Source organism: Rana temporaria, chromosome 8, assembly GCF_905171775.1.
Source record: "Rana temporaria chromosome 8, aRanTem1.1, whole genome shotgun sequence".
NCBI classification, from domain to species: domain Eukaryota; kingdom Metazoa; phylum Chordata; class Amphibia; order Anura; family Ranidae; genus Rana; species Rana temporaria.
This window is the reverse complement of record NC_053496.1, coordinates 142,159,072-142,178,684: the sequence shown is the minus strand read 5'-3', so window position 1 is coordinate 142,178,684 and position 19,613 is coordinate 142,159,072. Positions and strand designations below refer to the sequence as shown.

The 19,613-nt window shown below is 41.9% G+C and overlaps 1 protein-coding gene across 4 annotated transcripts in view; it reads right to left on the bottom strand.

The window, feature by feature from the left end:
- Positions 1 to 3,652: 3,652 nt before the first annotated feature.
- The window catches only part of LOC120909128 (catenin delta-1-like), a 144,520-nt gene continuing 128,559 nt past the window's right edge, over positions 3,653 to 19,613 (bottom strand). For 2 of the 4 annotated variants that reach the window (XM_040320795.1, XM_040320793.1), the window contains 3 exons: positions 15,039 to 15,112; positions 13,489 to 13,570; positions 3,653 to 4,233 (listed from right to left, as the gene is read on the bottom strand). In XM_040320795.1, coding sequence (XP_040176729.1) covers positions 13,508 to 13,570; positions 15,039 to 15,112 — 137 coding nt within the window. In that variant the 3' untranslated portion in view covers positions 3,653 to 4,233; positions 13,489 to 13,507. The remainder of the gene's footprint in view (positions 4,234 to 13,488; positions 13,571 to 15,038; positions 15,113 to 19,613) is intronic. The other 2 variants (XM_040320792.1, XM_040320794.1) reach the window with 1 other exon arrangement.

Genomic DNA, 19,613 nt, shown 5'->3' with positions numbered 1-19,613 from the left:
TGTTTTAGGTAGGATTAAAAAATAAAATAAAAATTTGCACTATTCTTTCTGGGCCCAACTACACCCTGTCCCAAATTATTATGCAAATTCTATTTTAGTGTCACAAAGATTAAATATTTAGTTTAACTCATGGATGGCATTGTGTCTCAGGGCTCTTTTGATCACTGAAAAAAATCTCAACGCTTTTGAGAAGAAAGGTTTCCTTTCCGGATCTTGCCATTCCCAAGAGGAAAAAGAGGATGTTCCCGGTCCATGATGTCTTGATCAATGCCATCAAGAGATGGCATTGATCAAGACATCATGGACCGGGAACATCCTCTTTTTCTGTTCCCCCCAATCCCTTGTACATCTGATCATGCAGCGACGCCTTTTTTCATCCTGAATTCCTAAAGTGGTGTGGATAGCTCCTAAGAGATCCTTCCACCTCCTCAAGGGAAAGTTTGTATCGCAAGGTTTTTGTGGACTTCCCATCCACCCCCTCTGTATCCGATTCTCCCCGAGAATCTGAAACGGCGCTCTCTGCTTCTTCCTCAATTTCTTCTCTGAAACCCTCCAGTTTCTCACCCTCACCAGGGAGAACATACTTTAGGTTAGGTGTAACACCTTGCTGCACTGGTGGAGCGTTGCTCTGGGGCTGGGGCAACTGGAAACTAGAAAACAGTGCCTGAAACGATTGGAAGGTGCTCGAAAGCTCTCTGATGCTGCCAGTTCCAGACCCTGCTCTGCTCTCTCGCTAGACTCTCAATACACTCCCTACAGAGTGCCTTGGTCCAGGAATCCCCCAATGTGGTTCTGCAAACGGGACACTTCTTAGACCCATGGGGCGACTTACTTGTGGCTTTCTGAAATATAAAGAGAGAGACTGCAGCATAAGCAAGAGCCCACCAGCGCTATAGTCAAGGATCACCAGGAGTGCCACCACCAGGGTCCCAGACGCGCTCCTCTCCCCCCTTGACCACCAAGAAGGGAACAAACACCCGTGGAGCTAACGGGGAACAGGTAAGGTAACACCACCCCAGGGTTCCACTTACTTTAGAGTGGCTGGTGCGGTTATCCCCAGGAGCTATCCGTGAAGCCTCTGCCTCCAACATCTCCCGCTGGAGGACGAGTGGTCACTAGCCTCCGACCGCTGTCTGTACAGGATACAAGAAAGGCCGCACCAGCCCAGCGCTTGGTCCGTCTTCTAGGCCGCGTCCGGAACCGGAAGACTCGGCCTCAGGTGAAGCACCCGCCCCCCAGCCAGAACTGACGTCACCCGGCCTTCAGAGCTCCCATGCTGGCTGCAAATGCAGGGGGGACCTGGTATGCTTCCCACAGCGCCCCCCTAGGCAGAAGGAACACAGACCTCCCAATCTGCATCTTCCCCAAGAGAAGCTGGGATGCGAGGCACGCGACCGCACAGGTAAGCCGGCTCCCTAGCCGACCCGGCCGCAATACAAAAACAGGGAGAGAGAAATTCCCAGAGCTCCTCCTGGACTCCCTCTCAGTAACATTCAGCCTCAGCTTTCCCAGCTGTCTGGCCCCAGCACCATAGCAGTCTCCCCACCGGAGGAAACACCATAACTGAGGGGCCGGCAGGAGGATGAGGCTTAAATCTTGGCTGAAGGAGTGTTTCCTGAGGGGGAGGAGCCAGGATCTCTCTATGGTGGCTGTCCTGAAAGACGGCCTAGGGAAAGTTAATTTTTTGCAGATCCTTTTTACCTTGCAAAAATCTCATCCACACGCTGTGCAGCCAGACATGGACAGAGATATCAGTGAAGACAACAGAATAAGGTATGCGCATAGACTCCATCTAGTGGAGATTTAAGGCAAAAAATTCACATTAATGGAAGAACGGCGGGCTGCGTTTAGCAAACCTTTAAGGACTTAAAACGGGGTTCCAACTGCCTTGGGCCATATATAAGCACCCCATCAGGAAGCTTTAGGTAATGTAACAAGACCTAAGCCCTGGGTTCCTGCCCTACAAAGAGAGGCGTTGCAGGCAAAAACCTTGTGCCAGGTACCATCCACTTAGGCCTCAGTGGCACTTTTAGATGGATCTGGCTTCTTTTTATGGAGGAATTTAAGTCCAACCTGGATCCCTCCTGTAGCTCCTCCGAGCACTTCTTCACTCATGACCAACACATTAGACACTGGCGAAAAAACTGATGTGCTCCTGGAAAGGAGGAGGGGGTTATATAGGGAGTGAACTTGTTTTAATTGAGTTTACCAGCGTCAACACCTGAAGGTGGCCTATAACCCATTAAGTAATTACTTAAAGCTCTGTGTCCCAAGATGTACCATAAAGAAAAATATTTATAAAAAAAAAATTACAAAATACCCCAATATGTACAGTGGGCTGTGAGGGGAGAAAAAAAAAGGGGGGGGGGTTGACTCTGCAAACATCACAGCTATTTGAGAAACTGAACAAAATTCAGACTGTCATTCAATCCTGGGGCCTTTGTGGCCTCTAGTTCCCAAATCCAGCGGGCTTCATGTTGAAGAACACGCTGATCAATGTCCCCCCCCTTGTCCGGTGGCATTACTTCAAACATTTCAGGCAACTGGGGTCCCTATTATGTTGTAAACATACATGTCTCACAAGTGGCGCTTTAAGATGGTAGGTCTTAAAGGGGTTGTAAAGGTACAATTTGTTTTTTCTAAATAGCTTCCTTTACCTTAGTGCAGTCCTCCTTCACTTACCTCATCCTTTGATTTTGCTTTTAAATGTCCTCCTTTCTTCTGAGAAATCCTCACTTCCTGTTCTTCTGTCAACTCCACACAGTAATGCAAGGCTTTCTCCCTGGTGTGGAGTGTCGTGCTCGTCCCCTCCCTTGGACTACAGAAGAGTCAGGACACCCACTAACAAACGGCTCCTTTCTCAATCTGCAAAGTAGAGAATGTCCTGACTCTCCTGCAGTCCAAGGGAGGGGCGAGCACGACATGAGTACCGAGTTTAATGAAGTACCCTAGGACCGTATAAGTACCTATTCATACTTTATTTCAAAGGAACATTGATTGTGTAACAACTTACTTAGTCCGGATTATGCACTTCACAAGGACTTCACAGGAATCTCATTGGTAGCCCAGTGCTTTATAGACTGTGGATCTACTTTTAGAGCGAGGCAGGGAGTAGAATACAGAGTGATCCCACCATTGAATACATGACACTTTACTCTCACATCTAGTTCCTGACACTTGAACCTCCACTAGACCACCATCATCAGCTTCCAGAACATTCATTCCAGTGTTTGATTGCTTTCACCATTTGCCATCGGTCTGTGTTCATTTGGAGTAGGGATTTTGGTGCTACATCTATGCTTTCTGTGGATCATCTTGAATTCCTTACCTCACAGGATGATTTTTCCATTTACCAGGGTGTATAATTCCATCTATGTTTTTTTTTCTCCAAGTAGTTTAGTGCTTATATAAAATGTATACAACACAATAGCACTTATGGTTTTACAATTCAACCGTAGAGATGGTCACATACTTTTAGCAATGGGTCTTGTCTTGTGTTTGTTTTACATGTAGCTTTCCATAACTTTTTCATACCATTAAACTCTTTGCCTTATTAAGATCTCCGATGGGCTGTGAGAGTTTGTTTTGTCAAATGTGGAGGTGGTGGAGCTAAACTGTAAATGGACCTTTAACAAACCTTTAAATAAAGACGGCAAACAAACTTTTCTTTTATTACGATTGTCTTAAAACTTTATTTATAAAAAACATAATTCTTGGCATGAGATTGTTATGAAAAAAGTTGCAAGTATAGCATGATGAGACAAGGTTAGGGGAGTCCATTACACAGCCACCTCCCTCTATTCCCCAATAAAGGCCACTGGTGATTCCAGAAAAAAAAAATAGAGGCAAAAAAAAAAAAAAAAAAGAAATCATTTGCAGCAAATATGAAACCAAATCACCCAGGATTAAAAAAATTGGGAAAAAAAAGGTGATGCTGGAATAACTGCACCACAAGATGTCCTAAAAGACTGTTAGTGTTGTATATCAGCCACATTATATGTTAGTGTTCCTGTATTTACAGTCAGTCATTATTATTGTGATATTCCAGTGTTATTGCATCCGCTGCAGCCAATGTTCAAAAATCCAGTAATTATCAGCTCAGTTTGCACTTCATCATTGATCTGCAGAGGACATTAGAGATGGGATATGAAGAATGGAAGAGAGGCAATTGGGGCTAAAAGATTAAGAATTCCTGGTCCAGTAGCTCCAATGAGATCAAGCACGAGTGTCACCCTGCAAAAAAAAAAAAAAAAAAAGATATGAAGTGGGCCATTCATGAAAAATATCTTCCAGCTACTTTGCAAAGAAATCATAATGCTATGTAAATTTAAGTATTTATCCCTATTACACATGTATTCAAGAACTGGTATGGTATGCTCAAAAGTGGATTCATAATTTTCTCTTTATTCCTACATTTTACATTTTGGTCAATGACACAGAACAAGCATACCCGCTAGCATTCATGTTTGTGCAATTCAATGAAGTAACTCAAAGCATTAGAGATGCTGAGAAAATAATTAGCTTTGCATTATCATTCAAATGATACTCATTAACCACTTCCATACCGGGCACATGTGTCCCTTCCTGCCCAAGCCAATTTTTAACTTTCAGAGCTGCCGCATTTTGAATGACAATTGTGATATCATGCTGCACTGTACCCAAACAAATTTCCCCCCCACAAATAGAGCTTTCTTTTGGTGGTATTTGATCACCGCTGGCGTTTCTATTTTTTGAGCAACAAATAAAAAAATACCCCAAATATTTCTTTGTTTCTGTTATAAAATGTTGTAATTAAGTTTGTTTTCTCCTTCACCAACGGGCACTGATGAAGTGGCATTAATGGGGTTGGCACTAATAGGCAAAACTGATAGGCGGCACTGATGGGCGACATAGATGGGCACCGATGGGCGTCACTGAGGATACATCTGGCAGGCACCGACTGACAAGGTGTGGGCACTGATGGGCATTGTTTGGGCACTTACTGGCATCCCTGGTGGTCTAGGGTGGCATCACTGGTCATCCATCTGTTGTGGGCATCCCTAGTGGTCCTGGTGATGTCCCTGGTGTTCCAGTGTGGACATCCTCAGGGGGGCAATCAGCGCAGACCCCCCTGTCAGGAGAGCTGCCGATCGGCTCGCACGTCTGTCAGACGCGAGTGAGGAAAAGCAGATAAAACGGCTCTTCCTGTTTACATCGTGATCAACCGTGATTGGACACGGCTGATCACATGGTAAAGAGCCTCAGTCAGTGGCTCTTTATCGAGATCAGTGTAACGTTGTATTAGACTGACATGCCACACCACTGATCACTGCGCTGTGCATCCCCACGGGCGCACGCGGGCAGTTATCCTGCTGGACATCATATGACGCCCAGTCAGGATAACTGAACCACTTCCCGGCCGTCATTTTGCTATATAGGCAGGAAGTGGTTAAAAAAAGCTGGTGGAAGGTTAAAAAAGAAGGCACCTAGAATTGTCCACACACGCAGTACCATCCATTCCCTTCTGCTGTGACCAAAAAAACAGACCGTTAAAAACAGACATGTAAAAATGCGCACTGTGTGTCAGGAGAGCCCAGGGAAATAACCCCAAAATGCATCAACAGTTAATAAAATATAAATTTACTGAAAAAATTAACCAATTGATAAAGGGTATGCAGAAATTCTACACCTAACACCACAAATAGACAAAGATTGTCTGGTGGTACTGTGGTGTACATTTAATTGGTTCCCTCTCAATCCTTTTGTTATATGCTTGCTTCTATATAAAAAGGTACTAGTGACCTTTTCATGGGAACCATTTTTGTTCTCATATCTATTCTCACCTTTTATCATCCAGACAACCTTGTCTATTTATGGTGTTAGGTGTAGAATTTCTGCATACCTTTTATCAATTGGTTTGCTTTTTCAAAAAAATTATATTCGATTAACTGTTTATACATTTTTTGGTTATCATTTCCCTTGGCTCTCCTGTGTGGCACTTAGCACTGTGCCTTCTTTCTGACACAGTGCACATTTTTACATATGCTTCTTTTGGCCACGAGTTGCCACTCGACCTGTGTGTGGATAAATACCTGGTGATACCATGGTGTACCTTTATTTAATCGGTTGCCTCTTCATCCTTTTGTTATATGCTTGCTTCTCTAAAAAGGTACTAGTGACCTTTTCATGGGAACCATTTTTGTTTGAAAATCTATTCTCACCTTTTTTTTTAGCATAGTTATGATATTGTGAGGTCCCAGTAAATTCAGGCACCCCTGTGTGGGATCACCTGGCAATTAACATCTGCCCTTCAAAGCTTTCACTTTATATAGTCAGCACCAATTATTGGACATTTTTGATATTACCACCTTTAAAAATTGATATTATGAATATTAACCCATATACTTATCTATTAACTTTTTTCAAATTGCACATATTGTTTAGTTCTGAACATATTTTATATAACGTGGGTTGCAGATCCTGGGAGCCCAGAAGGTTAGTTAGAAAAGTTTCCTTAGATTTTTTCTGGAGGTCCTTTACTTGCCTCTGTACAGCATGTAGCCTGGGAGATCCATTCCTCTGCACCTATCAGGCGCAATCGGAATTTATCTAGTTAGTTGCAGATAAGACTAATGTCTCCAGACAAAGTAAATGTTATCACCAGGTCTCCTTGCAGGCTGTTATGGCCGCTAGGATGTCAGTGCTGGAGGGCTAGTCTTTCCCCATGTCTGCTGAGGAGGTCTGAGTGCTCACCAATATGGTAGTTGCAAGAAACCACATGTCAAAGATGGTTACTGCAGGATGTGCACAGGGGACACTGAAGTGCATGTGGCCAGACAAATACAGAGAGCTAGAGCAGTAGTTGGTAAAATCCAGAAAACCACAGGTTGGTGCTCTCAGAATGGTGAAGAGATGACGGTAAGCTTGGAGCTCTAATTCCGTAATTTAGCTCTGAATCCCTTCTTAGCCACATCCCTGAGGGTTAAAGACTTTAACGTAGTTGTTCAAAACCCCCTGAAAGCTTTTCAGATACTTTGAAAAATTATGCTGCACACACCACTACAGTTTGTAGAAATATGAACTATATGGATTCCTAAATTAGCGAATTCTACACAGAACTGACAGAGCTACACAAAATTATAAAGACAAATAAGAAAAAGTGATGCACCAGAAGTGTGCGATTAGGCACTAATGTGAACATATATGTAAAGCACACCGTAAAATCGTAGGCACTATACAGATGCCTGCAATAAATAATTGAAAAAGGACCCTAGATATCGTCACTGCAAATATAACTGTACTTGCACGATTAAAGAATGGGGGAAAAAAAAAAAAGGAGTACCAGTACCTGGAAAAAGCAAATACATGTATACTAAAGCCACTATCAAGTTAAAACAAAAAACAAACAGTCAGTAACCACTGGCAGCTCGATTTGCTAAACCACAGCAACATTGGCACTAAAAGCATGCATCCCCCCCCCCCAAAAAAAATACCTCATGGGACACAGAACCTGCTGGTGGATGAACACTGGCAGATAGTCAAACAGGAAGTCCACCCCTATATAACCCCTCCTACACAGGAAGTACCTCAGTTTTCTAGCAAAGCTATGAATATCTAAAAAAAAAAAGATGGAACGTCTGTGTACCATGATGTACTCCAAGAAAAGGATTTTACCAGGTATGACAAAAAAATCCTATTTTCTTTATGGTACATCACGGGACACAGAGCAACGATAATAATGACTATTTGGGATGTCCTAAAGCAATGCACTTGAGGAGGGAGACACAATCTCACACTAACTGCCACCTGAGAAGGACTCCTGCAGCCCAAAACATACTGTGGCCAAAGCAGTATCCTCCGTGGCTTTGACATCCATCTGGTAAAATTCTGTGAATGTATGAACAAAAAAAAAAAAATGTAATGGCCTTAAATCCTGAGCCACTGACACCTGATGGCCCAAGATGCCCCCACACACCTGGTAGCGAGCACTTTTACAAAAAAAAAAAAAAAAAAAGGGATGGGGGACCTTTCCCTTTCAAGCCATAGGCTTGAATAATTAACTGGAAAATCCAAATGAATAGTTAACTTGGATGCCTTCTGCCCATCCTAGGCTCTGCTGGCAGCACAAACCAGGATTCCTGACCTGTACCGACAAATCAAGTAATTCTGACAGCCAGAACTACCTCCAGAGTATGCAGTGATCTAACTCCTGCCAACTGAGGATCAAAAAGGACGGCAAGACATGGTCTCAATTCAAATAAAAACTAGACACACTCCAGGCAAAAAAATGATGAGGGACCAACAATCTACTTATTGGTTCAAAAAGTGGGCTCTGCAAGGACAGTCAAGATCAAATTCAAGTCCCAAGGACACAAGAATGTTCTGACAGGCGAGACTGTCTGCGTTACACGCTGTATGAAGTCTGAATCAGAGAGTGAGAAACAACAGCCCCTGGAAAAAGAACCCTGACCCTTAATGGCACTCAAGGCCAATTTCCTTTTCCCTACCGATAAAAGAAAAAAAAAAGAAAAGCTCCCACTCACATATTTTTGCAGGTGCCACTTCCTGGCTTCACACCAAGCAAAAAAATGATTTCTAGTCCTGTAATTGAAGTCCCCCAAAGCTGGCTTCCAGGGGCTCAACAGTGCTGAGATATAGGACTCAAGACCATTAGGTCCCGCTGGACTGGGAGTGTTCTAAAAGCGACCCCAGCAAGACTCGCTATGTCGGCTTAGCCAAATTAGCCCAAGAGGGCTTGGTTAACACTATTATCAGTGTTACTACCTTCCGGGTTCTTTGCAAAAGATGTGGGAGAAGTCAAAACAGGAAGTGTTGAAGAACTTTTGACAAGTTCTACAAGTTGGGACAGGTTGTGTTCGGTAACACCTCTCTCCGTTCTTCAGCTCTGTGACCCGATTGCGGGACACCGGCCGCGATCGGGTGCCGCAGGGGCTGTCATGGAGCTTCGGACCGGGCTGCCAGCGTGCCATCGGTGGCACGCTCGCGACCCACGGCTAGGTTCTTAAAGGGGACGCCCTTGTGCCCAGCCGCGCCATTCTGTCGACGTAAATCGTCGTGCGGCGGTCCTTAAGTGGTTAAATATCACCAAAAGAAAGCTCTATTTGTGTAAAAAAAAAATTAAATTCATATGGGTACAGTGTTGTATGACTAAGTCATACAATTGTCATTCAATTTGTAAGAGCACCGAAAGCTGAAAATTGGTCTGGTTTAAGTGCCCAGTGGTTAAACAGCACGCTGCCACAGATCTTTTTTTTTAAAGAGAAACTGCAAAAATGCAGACTTAACATTCCTGCTGCAGGACTCTGAACACAACAGGAGTCTAATCATGGCAAGCTGCGTCATAAAAGACCTTCAAAAACTGGGTCCCCCTTAATGTGGGGTCCACTCCCCTGGACCTGTATAGCACCCTGCAGGAAAGGACCTTGGTCAGAACAAACACTGCACAAGGCTCCATTACTCAGGGTCCAGCACCATAAGGTGGCATTACAGGCAAAACTTCAAGGAATCTTCTCTCCTTCCAATGAGGCTCGGGTACCATCCATTTTCAAATGGATCCGAATGAAGTACGTGATTCTAAATAGAACCGTCCAGATCTCCAAGTATGCTCCAAGAGCACATGTATCACATCAGTGACCATTCCATCTTACAGACACTGTTGAAAAAAACTGAGGTCCTTTCTGTGTAGTAGGGGGTTATATAGGGGTGGACTTCCTGTTTGACCATCTGCCAGTGCCCATCCACCAGCAGGTGGCATATAACCCTCATTATAACCTATAGTCATTATTATGGTTGTGCTGTGTCCCGTGATGTACGATAAAGAAAAGTTATTAAATAAAAAAAAACATTTCTTCAAATAATGCATGCATTACATTTTTATTTTGTGGTATTTAGCAAATTGTTTACACCTTATACTACCTTGATTTACATTTGTAAAGTTATTTTTTTAACACTTTATTTTAAAAATGTTGCTGAACTTTATTGCCATCACAACCGTATTCAGAGAGTAGTGAGGAATGATTCATACTCTGAATGGTATAAGGTTATTAGTGGTGTACCCCAAGGTTTAGTTTTGGGACCCCTACTTTTTACCTGGGCTTCCCGGCCGTCTAGGGGGCATGTGCGCCCGGCGGCCGCGATATCTGCCGGGTACCCGCAATTACATGAGAAAGAACAGGGACATGGATCTGTGTGTGTCAACACGTCCTGTCAGGGGAGAGGATAACTGAGTGTGTTCCTTGTACAGAAGAACACTGATCGATCACCTCCCCCACAGTTAGAATCAGTCCCTAAGCAACACATTTAACCCCTTGATCGCTCCTTAGTGTTAACCCCTTCCCTGCCAGTGACATTTATTCAGTAATCAGTGCATTTTTATAGCAACGATTGCTGTATAAATGTGAATTGTCTCAAAATAGTGCCAAAAGTGTCCGATATGTCTGGCGCAATGTCACAGTCACGATAAAAATTGCAGATCGCCACCATTACTAGTAAAAAAAAAAAAATTGCTATAAATCTATCCTTTATTTTGTAGGCGCTATAACATTTGCAAAAACCAATATACGCTTTTTGTGATTTGTATTACCAAAAATGTTGAAAAAAATACCCAACGGCCTAAACTGAGGATTTTTTATTTGAATATTATAGCAAAAAGTTAATATTGAGTTTTTTTCCCAAACTTGTCGCTATTCGTTTGTTAATCGCACAAAAAATAAAAACCGCAGAGGTGATCAAATACCACCAAAAGAAAGCTCTATTTGTGGGGGAAAAAATTGATAGATTTAATTTGGGTAAAGCGTTGCATGACTGTGCAATTGTCATTCAAAATGTTACAGCACTGAAAACGGAAAATTGGCCTGGGCAGGAAGGGGGTGAAAATGCCATGTATTAAAGTGGTTAACTTCCCACCCGACCACTGCATATGTACCGCCGGGTGGGCGCTCTCTACTGAGTGGACATTCAGGAATGTCCCTCAGGTGCAGGTTCCCGTGCATCGGCGCAATCCCAATGCGCTCGTGTCACCCGGACATGGCGCATCTCAGATCGGCAGGAGGGCTCTGTGATTGGCCCACCTGATCACATGACGTCTGTGTCCAATCACAGCCGCCATTTGTTGTAAACAAAGAGCAGGTTGCTAGGCAATCGGCTCTCCTCACACATTAGTTGTCGGTGAATAGAGCAGCTCGCTGCAGCCAGCTGGTGACCAGTGTGTATGAGCGTTTTTTTTACAGCTTTTTACACACTGATCACCAGTGTAAAACATGTACAGAATGTAAAAACACACATGTCCCCACATAGTAAAAACCCCTGTCCCCCACATATGCAACAGTAAAATCACATGTCCCAATGATTATCTGCACACATATTTCCGTGATCACCTGCGCAAATCTGTACATGATCATTTGCGTACATATGTCCCTGATCACACGAACCAATTATTACACTTATTGGGATTTTTTTTTTACCAAAAACATGTAGCAGAATACATTTAAATTAATTACAAATTAATGACAAAATTAGATTTTATTGGATTTCTTTCTACTGTTTTTTTGCTTATATTGCAAAAAATTTAAAAACCGAGTCGTGAATAAATACCGCCAAAAGAAAGCTCTATTTGTGCGAACAAAAGTATAAAAAATGTATTTGGGTACAGCGTAGCATGACCGCACAATTGACGAGAGCGCTGAAAATTGGCATGAGAAGGAAGGGGGCAAAAGTGTCCAGTATTGATGTGGATACATGGACAACCAAGTGAGAAATTTGGTTTAATGTTGATAAATGGAGAGTTACACACTTGGTGGCTAGGAACATGCATGCATTGTACATACTAAGAGAACAGCTGGGGGAGTCAATAGCAGAGAAAGACTTGGGTGTTCTAGAAGATCAGGGATATGCAATTTGCAGAACAACAAGTCCGAAGAGGCATAGCAAAACTAACAGCCAAAAGCCAACACCCAGAGGCAGAGGCATGATGGGACTTGTAGTTTTGCAACATCTGGAAATCTGCGAATTGCATATCCCTGTAGTAAATCATATAGAATTAATAACATGCAATGTCAAGCTGCAGTTTCTAAATCTAATTCTTGTATTAAATGAGGTACAGACTACAGAGAGACACAATTTTGCCCCTGTACAAAATTATTAGTAAGTCCTCATCTGGAATACGTAGCTCATTAGTAGGAACTCACCTGGAATATACAGTTCAGTTTTGGACACCAGTTCACAAAAATGACATCAGATAACTTGAGAAAGTGTTGAGAAGGCCAACCAAACTGATAACAGGCATGAAGGATCTCAGGTATGAGGAAAGATTGGCTGAGCTGAATGAATGTATTCCCTCTTAAGAAGAGGAGATTTGAGGAGCATATAAGCAACAAGTATAAATACATAAGTGGTCCATATAGTAAACGATGTAGCGCAATTCACTTTCAGGTCAGTACAGAGCAGGCACGCCTTACGTCTGGAAGAAAAGACTTCCTCAAGAATAGGTTCTGGCCAGCTCAGTAGGTTTTAAAACAAAGGCATGGATGCATTCCTAAATGCAGATAATAGAACTATATATTTAGATCTAACACCACCAGGGATAGTTCATCAAGGGAATATTCGATTGCCTCCCGGGGATCAGGAAGGTATTTTCTGCCCCCACTGGAGCGAAATGGATCATGCTTAAATTTTTTTTTTTTACTATGCCTTTCTCTGGATTAACCGTGGGTATAGGATTGTGTTTGAGGGTTTTCAAATTTCTTGTTGGTTGAACTAGATGGACTCAGTAACTATGTAGCAAGGCATGATAGCATGGGCAGTGACAGGTACTCTTTATTGAAACATAAAACCCCTTGAACCCTCCAAGGCAGCTGATCAAACCAAGATCAGTTTGATAGGCTGCATTAAAAAGCCGGTACTGACACCTAAACCAGAAAATATGACAATGCTAAAGCTGACGAAACCCATACAGAGTGACGTCATCTTGACCTGGCCAAAGACAGCGGCCAGCAATCGTGACCCGGAAGCCAGCTGCCCAAAGATGGCCAGGATTCCAGGGACAGTGGATCGCTGGATTGAAGGGGAGTATAGTTCTACTTTAATACATTTGATATGCCCGTTATCTTTGTCGAAATTCTTTGATATTTGGCTACGTCCCTATTTGCCTCTAATACATTGGTTAAATAGCGAATGGTTTGACCAGGAATTAATGAATGTGTTATTTTAATGAAATGATCCTTAGTGCACACCACAAAATTTTATGAGGTATTTATGGTCTGTCGGTTTTGTGGTATTTACCACAGGAACCATAAAGTGTATGGACTTTTTAATTAGCGCATTTGAGATTTCACATGACCTAAATATTAAATGTGATAATGGTTAGCGAATTGAACCCTGGATGTGTTACTCTTCAGGAAAAGGAAATTAATTTCACAAAGAACACGCCATAACTATGACAGTTGAAACTAAATGAAATGAAAAATAAATGAAAGAGTTGGCTTTACATACACGTGTGAAAGATGTATGATTAGACTGGTTGGTCTTCAGCATTCCCAAGATCCAAAGATCCCCCAGTACTGAGAGACCTCTCCTGTGACAGAAAGGGTTAGTGATGAGATGAAATGTCACAACACAGTATGAATGAAAAACACAGATGAGGTCACAGTCTGATATTTTAACTGAGCAGCACAATGTTTGCATTAATATTTTCTACACTATTTACTGCATTACAGACACAGCAATTAACCACTTAAGGCCCAGCCTATTTTTCAGACTGTGTTTACAAGTTAAAATCATTTTATTTTTCTAGAAAATTACTTAGAAACCCCAAACATTTATTTTAGACACCCTAGAGAATAAAATGGCAGTCGTTGCAATACTTTATCGCACCATATTTGTGCAGTGGACTTACAAGCGCACTTTTTTGGGAAAAAAATCCAAGTTTTTGAATAAAAAAAAAAAAAATAAGACAACAGTAAAGTTAGCCCAATTTTTTTTTTTATATTGTGAAAGATAATGTTACGCCCAGTAAATTCATATCAAACATGTCATGCTTCAAAATTGCGTCCCGTTCATGGAATGGCGTTAAAGTTTTACCCTTACAAATCTCCATAGGCGATTGTTAAAAATTTCTATAGGTTTCCAGTTTTGAGTTACATAGGGGGTCTAGGGCTAGAATTATTGCTTTCGCTCCAACGATCGCAGCGATACCTCACATGTGTGATTTGAACACCGTTTTCTTATGCAGGCGCGACTTATGTATGCGTTTAAAAAAATCGTATTTATTATACTTTTTATTTTCACTGTCCTATTAAAAAAAATATATATATAATTTGGGACACTTTTATTCCTATTACAAGGAATGTAAAAATGTATTGTAATAAAAAAAACATGACAGGGTCTCTTAAATTTGAGATCTGGGGTCAAAGAGACCTCCGATCTCATTACACTAAAATGCAATAAAAATTAATCCCCTTTAAGAGCATACAGAGGAAGTGACGTTTGACATCACTTCCGTCTTCCATGGAGCAGAGTGTAGGCCATCTTCCCCTCACTCGGTATCCAGGCTAACAGGAGAGCAGACGCGATCGTCTCCGCCGCTACCGATGGCTCCGGAAGGGCGGAGGCGACCAACGTGCTGTTGGTCGCCTCCGCCCTTCCAGAGCCATCGGTAGCCGCCCCCTCTCCCGCCCCTGATAAAAGTGAGCAGAGACCACTTTTATCTGAAAGCGGACCGCCCGCTGAAGAAGAGATTACCGGGGTTATGACAGCTAGCTGCTGCCACGACGGCGGGCGGTCCGAAAGTGGTTAAAGTATATTCTGTAAAGGGAAACACTGCAAGTAACCATTTAAAATAATTTTAAATTGGGTGACAGAATATGTTTAAATAGGGGCATTTATGTATATTCATTAAAATTGCTGTAATTTTTATAGGGGTGAAGGTTCACGTTAATGTAGAGATCACTACAACCCATTTAAGATTAGAATAATGTTCAGGTAATTAAGACCGTGTGGACAGGTGAAAAAAAAAAAACATGCATGCTGTGCAACATATTTACCTTAAGAGGCTCCAGTTCAGAGAGATCTCCTGAACGATTCAGTAGGCGAGAGTTATTTTCCCCATTGAATGGTTCTGGGGAAAAAGTAATGTGATAGGAGAAAAAATATAAAAAATTGCAAAAAATTGTATATGCAGTATATGGAAATATGCCTTACTGTGCAAAAGTTTTAGGCAAGTGAGAAAAAATGCTGCAAATTAAAGAATACTTTCAGAAATAAAAGTGGTAATAGTTTATCAATTATTAAAATAAAAAGTAAATTAACAGAAGAGAAATCCAAATCAAATCATTATTTGGTGTGATCATACTTTGCCCTGAAAACAGCATAACCACTTCTAGGTACTCTTGCACACCGTTTTTAGAGGTACTTGGCACGTAGGTTGTACGGGTAAGCCGATAAACTGACAGTGTGCAGGAGACCTGCGTGGCACCAGCGATTTGCAGATCGCTGGTGCAATGCTTTACAGGCCTCTACTACAAAAAATAATAAACATGTATTGAATTGTATTGTAACTGCACTGTCTGCCCACATGTTGTAAAACACGCAAACTGTTGGCGCTATATAAATCCTGTATAACAATGCAAATTTTGGATTTGCATTAGATAATGCACTTTGAATGCAATTGCACGGTCATGCAACACTGTACCCAAATACATTTTTTCTATGTTTATTTTCTCACACAAATAGAGCTTTCTTTTAGTGGTATTTAATCACTGCTAGGATTTTTATTAAACAAAAAATACAGTACAATACAAATGTCAGTACATTTTGTAAATAAGTAATTATTCTCTTTCACTGATGTGCGCTGATGAGGCTGTACTGATGGGAACTAATGAGGCGTTACTAAAATGCCGCACTGATGGGCACCGATAGGTGGCACTGGTGGGCAGCACTGATTGGTGGCACTGCTGGGGCTTTCCTGTAATCAGGGCACTGATCACCTGCCCAAGTCTCCTCTGCGAGGAGATGACGCTGATCGGCACTCCGCCACACAAATACTTGGTGGGAGCCGATTCACAGCACTTCCTTATTTACATGTGACTGGCTGTGATTGGACACAGCCCATCACATGGTTAAAGAGCCGCGACTCTTCATAGAAACCGGGGTCACGCTGTGTCCTAGCAACACGGCGCGGCCACGATCGCTGCGCGCACCCGTGATAGCAGCCTTTTTGGGGCACAGTTATATGACGTCCTTTTAGAACGAGGACTGTGGCCGGGCGGCAAGCGGTTAGTGCACAAACACACAATACCCAATTATTTGGTAAAATATAAAAAAATGTTATGGCGAGTAAATAGATGCCAAGCATGTCACGCTTTAAAACTGTGCACTCTACTATCCATAGGCGACACTTTAAAAGTGTTTACAGGTTGCCACTTTAGATTTACACAGGTGGTCTGGTGCTAGAATTACTGCCTACATTCTGAAGTTCGCAATTATACCGCACATGTGTAAGGCGATGGCCGTTTGCACCCGTGGGACCAATCTGTGCATTTGCCTTTGCGTACAAGGCGCTTTACATTGTTTTTCTACTTGTTGGTTTTATTTTTACATTGTTGCTTTAATTTTATCACTTTTACTGTTATTAAAAGTAATATAAATATGGTTATGGACACGGATGCATAACAATGATATTTTATTTCATGCGATTTATAGACTCCGTAGTAGTATTTTACTGCTTTGTGCACACAGCAGCGCAACACCAGATTTATATTTATTATTACTTATTTTGGTGAACGCACTGGGATTGGAGTGGAAGCACATACGTTTTTTTTTTTATTTAACCTGAGGTTCATATACACTTGTGCTTGCAGCCATGGATATTTTAGCTTTCTTGAAACCAGGGAGGTTAATCTAGAGGAGGTTTCCTGCACACAATACAACAGAAAATGGAGATTTAGTGCCTTCAGAAAGCTAGAACATCTGATGGAAAAAATAAATGAGCCTATGGTGTTGATACCCAAGACAGGTACAGTATATCAAAGAAAAAATTGTAACAAGAAGATTGAGATGAGAGGTCCCCATCAATGAGAGATGTACAGATGAGGAATGGTTCAATTTTTTAACGATTAAAATGCGGGGGTGTAAGTTTGTTACCCCCCCCCACACAAAAAAAGGATCCGTGTTATACAGAACATGCTTGTGCTGTGCAATTTGGCCCTTTTGATCACCTAAAATACATGGCAGATACTGCCTAGTTCTGCCCTCCCCCCTGAAAACTGACCACAGTTTATCATGGCTGCCGAGCCCTGACATTGTGGTCCGTCATCCGCAGTTCTCCTCTGTCCCCCCCCCCTGCTTGTCAGCTCATACCAGTGCCCACTCCTCCCCTCCTGATGCTAAGATTACTTTTGAATTTCCATACAATCCTCTCTGGTTGATAGGTGCCCAGAGTATGTGCTTTATAAAAAAAATTGCAGTTCTATACCTTATTTTAGAGCGCAGCTCAGTGCTCATGTGACTGCCTGCCTCTCCCTCTACTCCACTCTGTTGACGTCAGTGGGGGATTCTCGGCCCCTCCCGCTGTAGCTGTCAGATCGAGGGGGGAAGAGGCAGCCGGTCACATGAGCGCTGCTCTGAAATAAGGTATAAAGTGGCATTTATTATTAAAAAGCACATACACTGGGGCACCTATGATATACCAGAGAGGTTTGTATAAATAGACCACTTTAAGGTGTTGCTAAAAATTGAAAAAAAGTGTAAAATGAGGAAGAACAAGTAATGGATAGAAAATAAAAATTAGAACCGTTTAAAGGAATCATCCGAGTTTGTCACATTGACTACTAGGTTCAACGGAAATTTAGAGAGAAAAAAAAAAAAAAGATCAGGAAGTAAGGCATGGGAAAAGTAAGAAATATCAATGGGACATCAGTAATTAGAAAAAATTAAAAGGTGCTCAATTGGCAAAGCAGAGATTTGGAAATGGAACTGGGATCGATCAACACCAGAGAAAAGTAGGGAAAATAAGGAGGTGATAAATAGATCTAAAAGTAAAAGCAGTGCATAAAGTATGAGCTCCTCTTACTACCTTTAGTTTTGCAAATAACCTCTTCCAATTGGGTTGTACCAAAGATTGTTATTCACTCGACAGAAATCCTGACATTCTACCAAAAATTTTCTTTGTGCATTTCAACTGTCTTAGCGCCCATTTAGTGGCTTTTATTGCTTCTTGATGGTTTATGATGGTATAGAGAGGCAACATCAGCTGTGGCTAAATATATTTGTCCTGCGTCCAATTCTATCTTGTCCAGCATTTGTAGCAAATGTTTAGCATCTCTAAGATACTCTTTAGCTTGTTGTACTACAGGTTGCAAAAAACAATCTATATATTGCCCCATTCTTGCTGTGACGGATTCAATCACATTTTACAATGGGCTGTCCAGGGGTATTTGTCCCATCTTGGTGTATTTTCAGAAATATATATACAGTGCCTTGCGAAAGTATTCGGCCCCCTTGAACTTTGCGACCTTTTGCCACATTTCACGCTTCAAACATAAAGATATAAAACTAATTTTTTTTTTTTGAAGAATCAAAAAGTGGGACACAATCATGAAGTGGAACGAAATTTATTGGATATTTCAAACTTAAAAATAAAAAAAGGAAAAATTGGGCGTGCAAAATTATTCAGCTCCTTTACTTTCAGTGCAGCAAACTCTCTCCAGAAGTTCAGTGAGGATCTCTGAATGATCCAATGTTGACCTAAATGACCAATGATGATAAATTGAATCCACCTGTGTGTAATCAAGTCTCCGTATAAATGCACCTGCACTATGAAAGCTCAGAGAGCATCATGAAGAACAAGGAACACACCAGGCAGGTCCGAGATACTGTTGTGGAGAAGTTTAAAGCCAGATTTGGATACAAAAAGATTTTCCAAGCTTTAAACATCCCAAGGAGCACTGTGCAAGTGATAATATTGAAATGAAAGGAGTATCAGACCACTGCAAATCTACGAAGACCTGACCATCCCTCTAAACTTTCAGCTCATACAAGGAGAAGACTGATCAGAGATGCAGCTAAGAGGCCCATGATCACTCTGGATGAACTGCAGAGATCTACAGCTGAGGTGGGAGACTCTGTCCATAGGACAACAATCAGTTGTTTACTGCACAAATCTGGCCTTTATGGAAGAGTGGCAAGAAGAAAGCCATTTCTTAAAGATATCCATAAAAAGTTTGTTTAAAGTTTGCCACAAGCCACCTGGGAAACACACCAAACATGTGGCAGAAGGTGCTCTGGTCAGATGAAACCAAAATCGAACTTTTTGGTAACAATGCAAAACTTTATGTTTGGCGTAAAAGCAACACAGCTCATCACCCTGAACACACCATCCCCACTGTCAAACGTGCTAGGGGCAGCATCATGGTTTGGGCCTGGTTTTCTTCAGCAGGGACAGGGAAGATGGTTAAAATTGATGGATGGAGCCAAATACAGGACCATTCTGGAAGAAAACCTGATGGAGTCTGCAAAAGACCTGAGACTGGGACGGAGATTTGTCTGCCAACAAGACAATGATCCAAAACATAAAGCAAAATCTACAATGGAATGGTTCACAAATAAACATATCCAGGTGT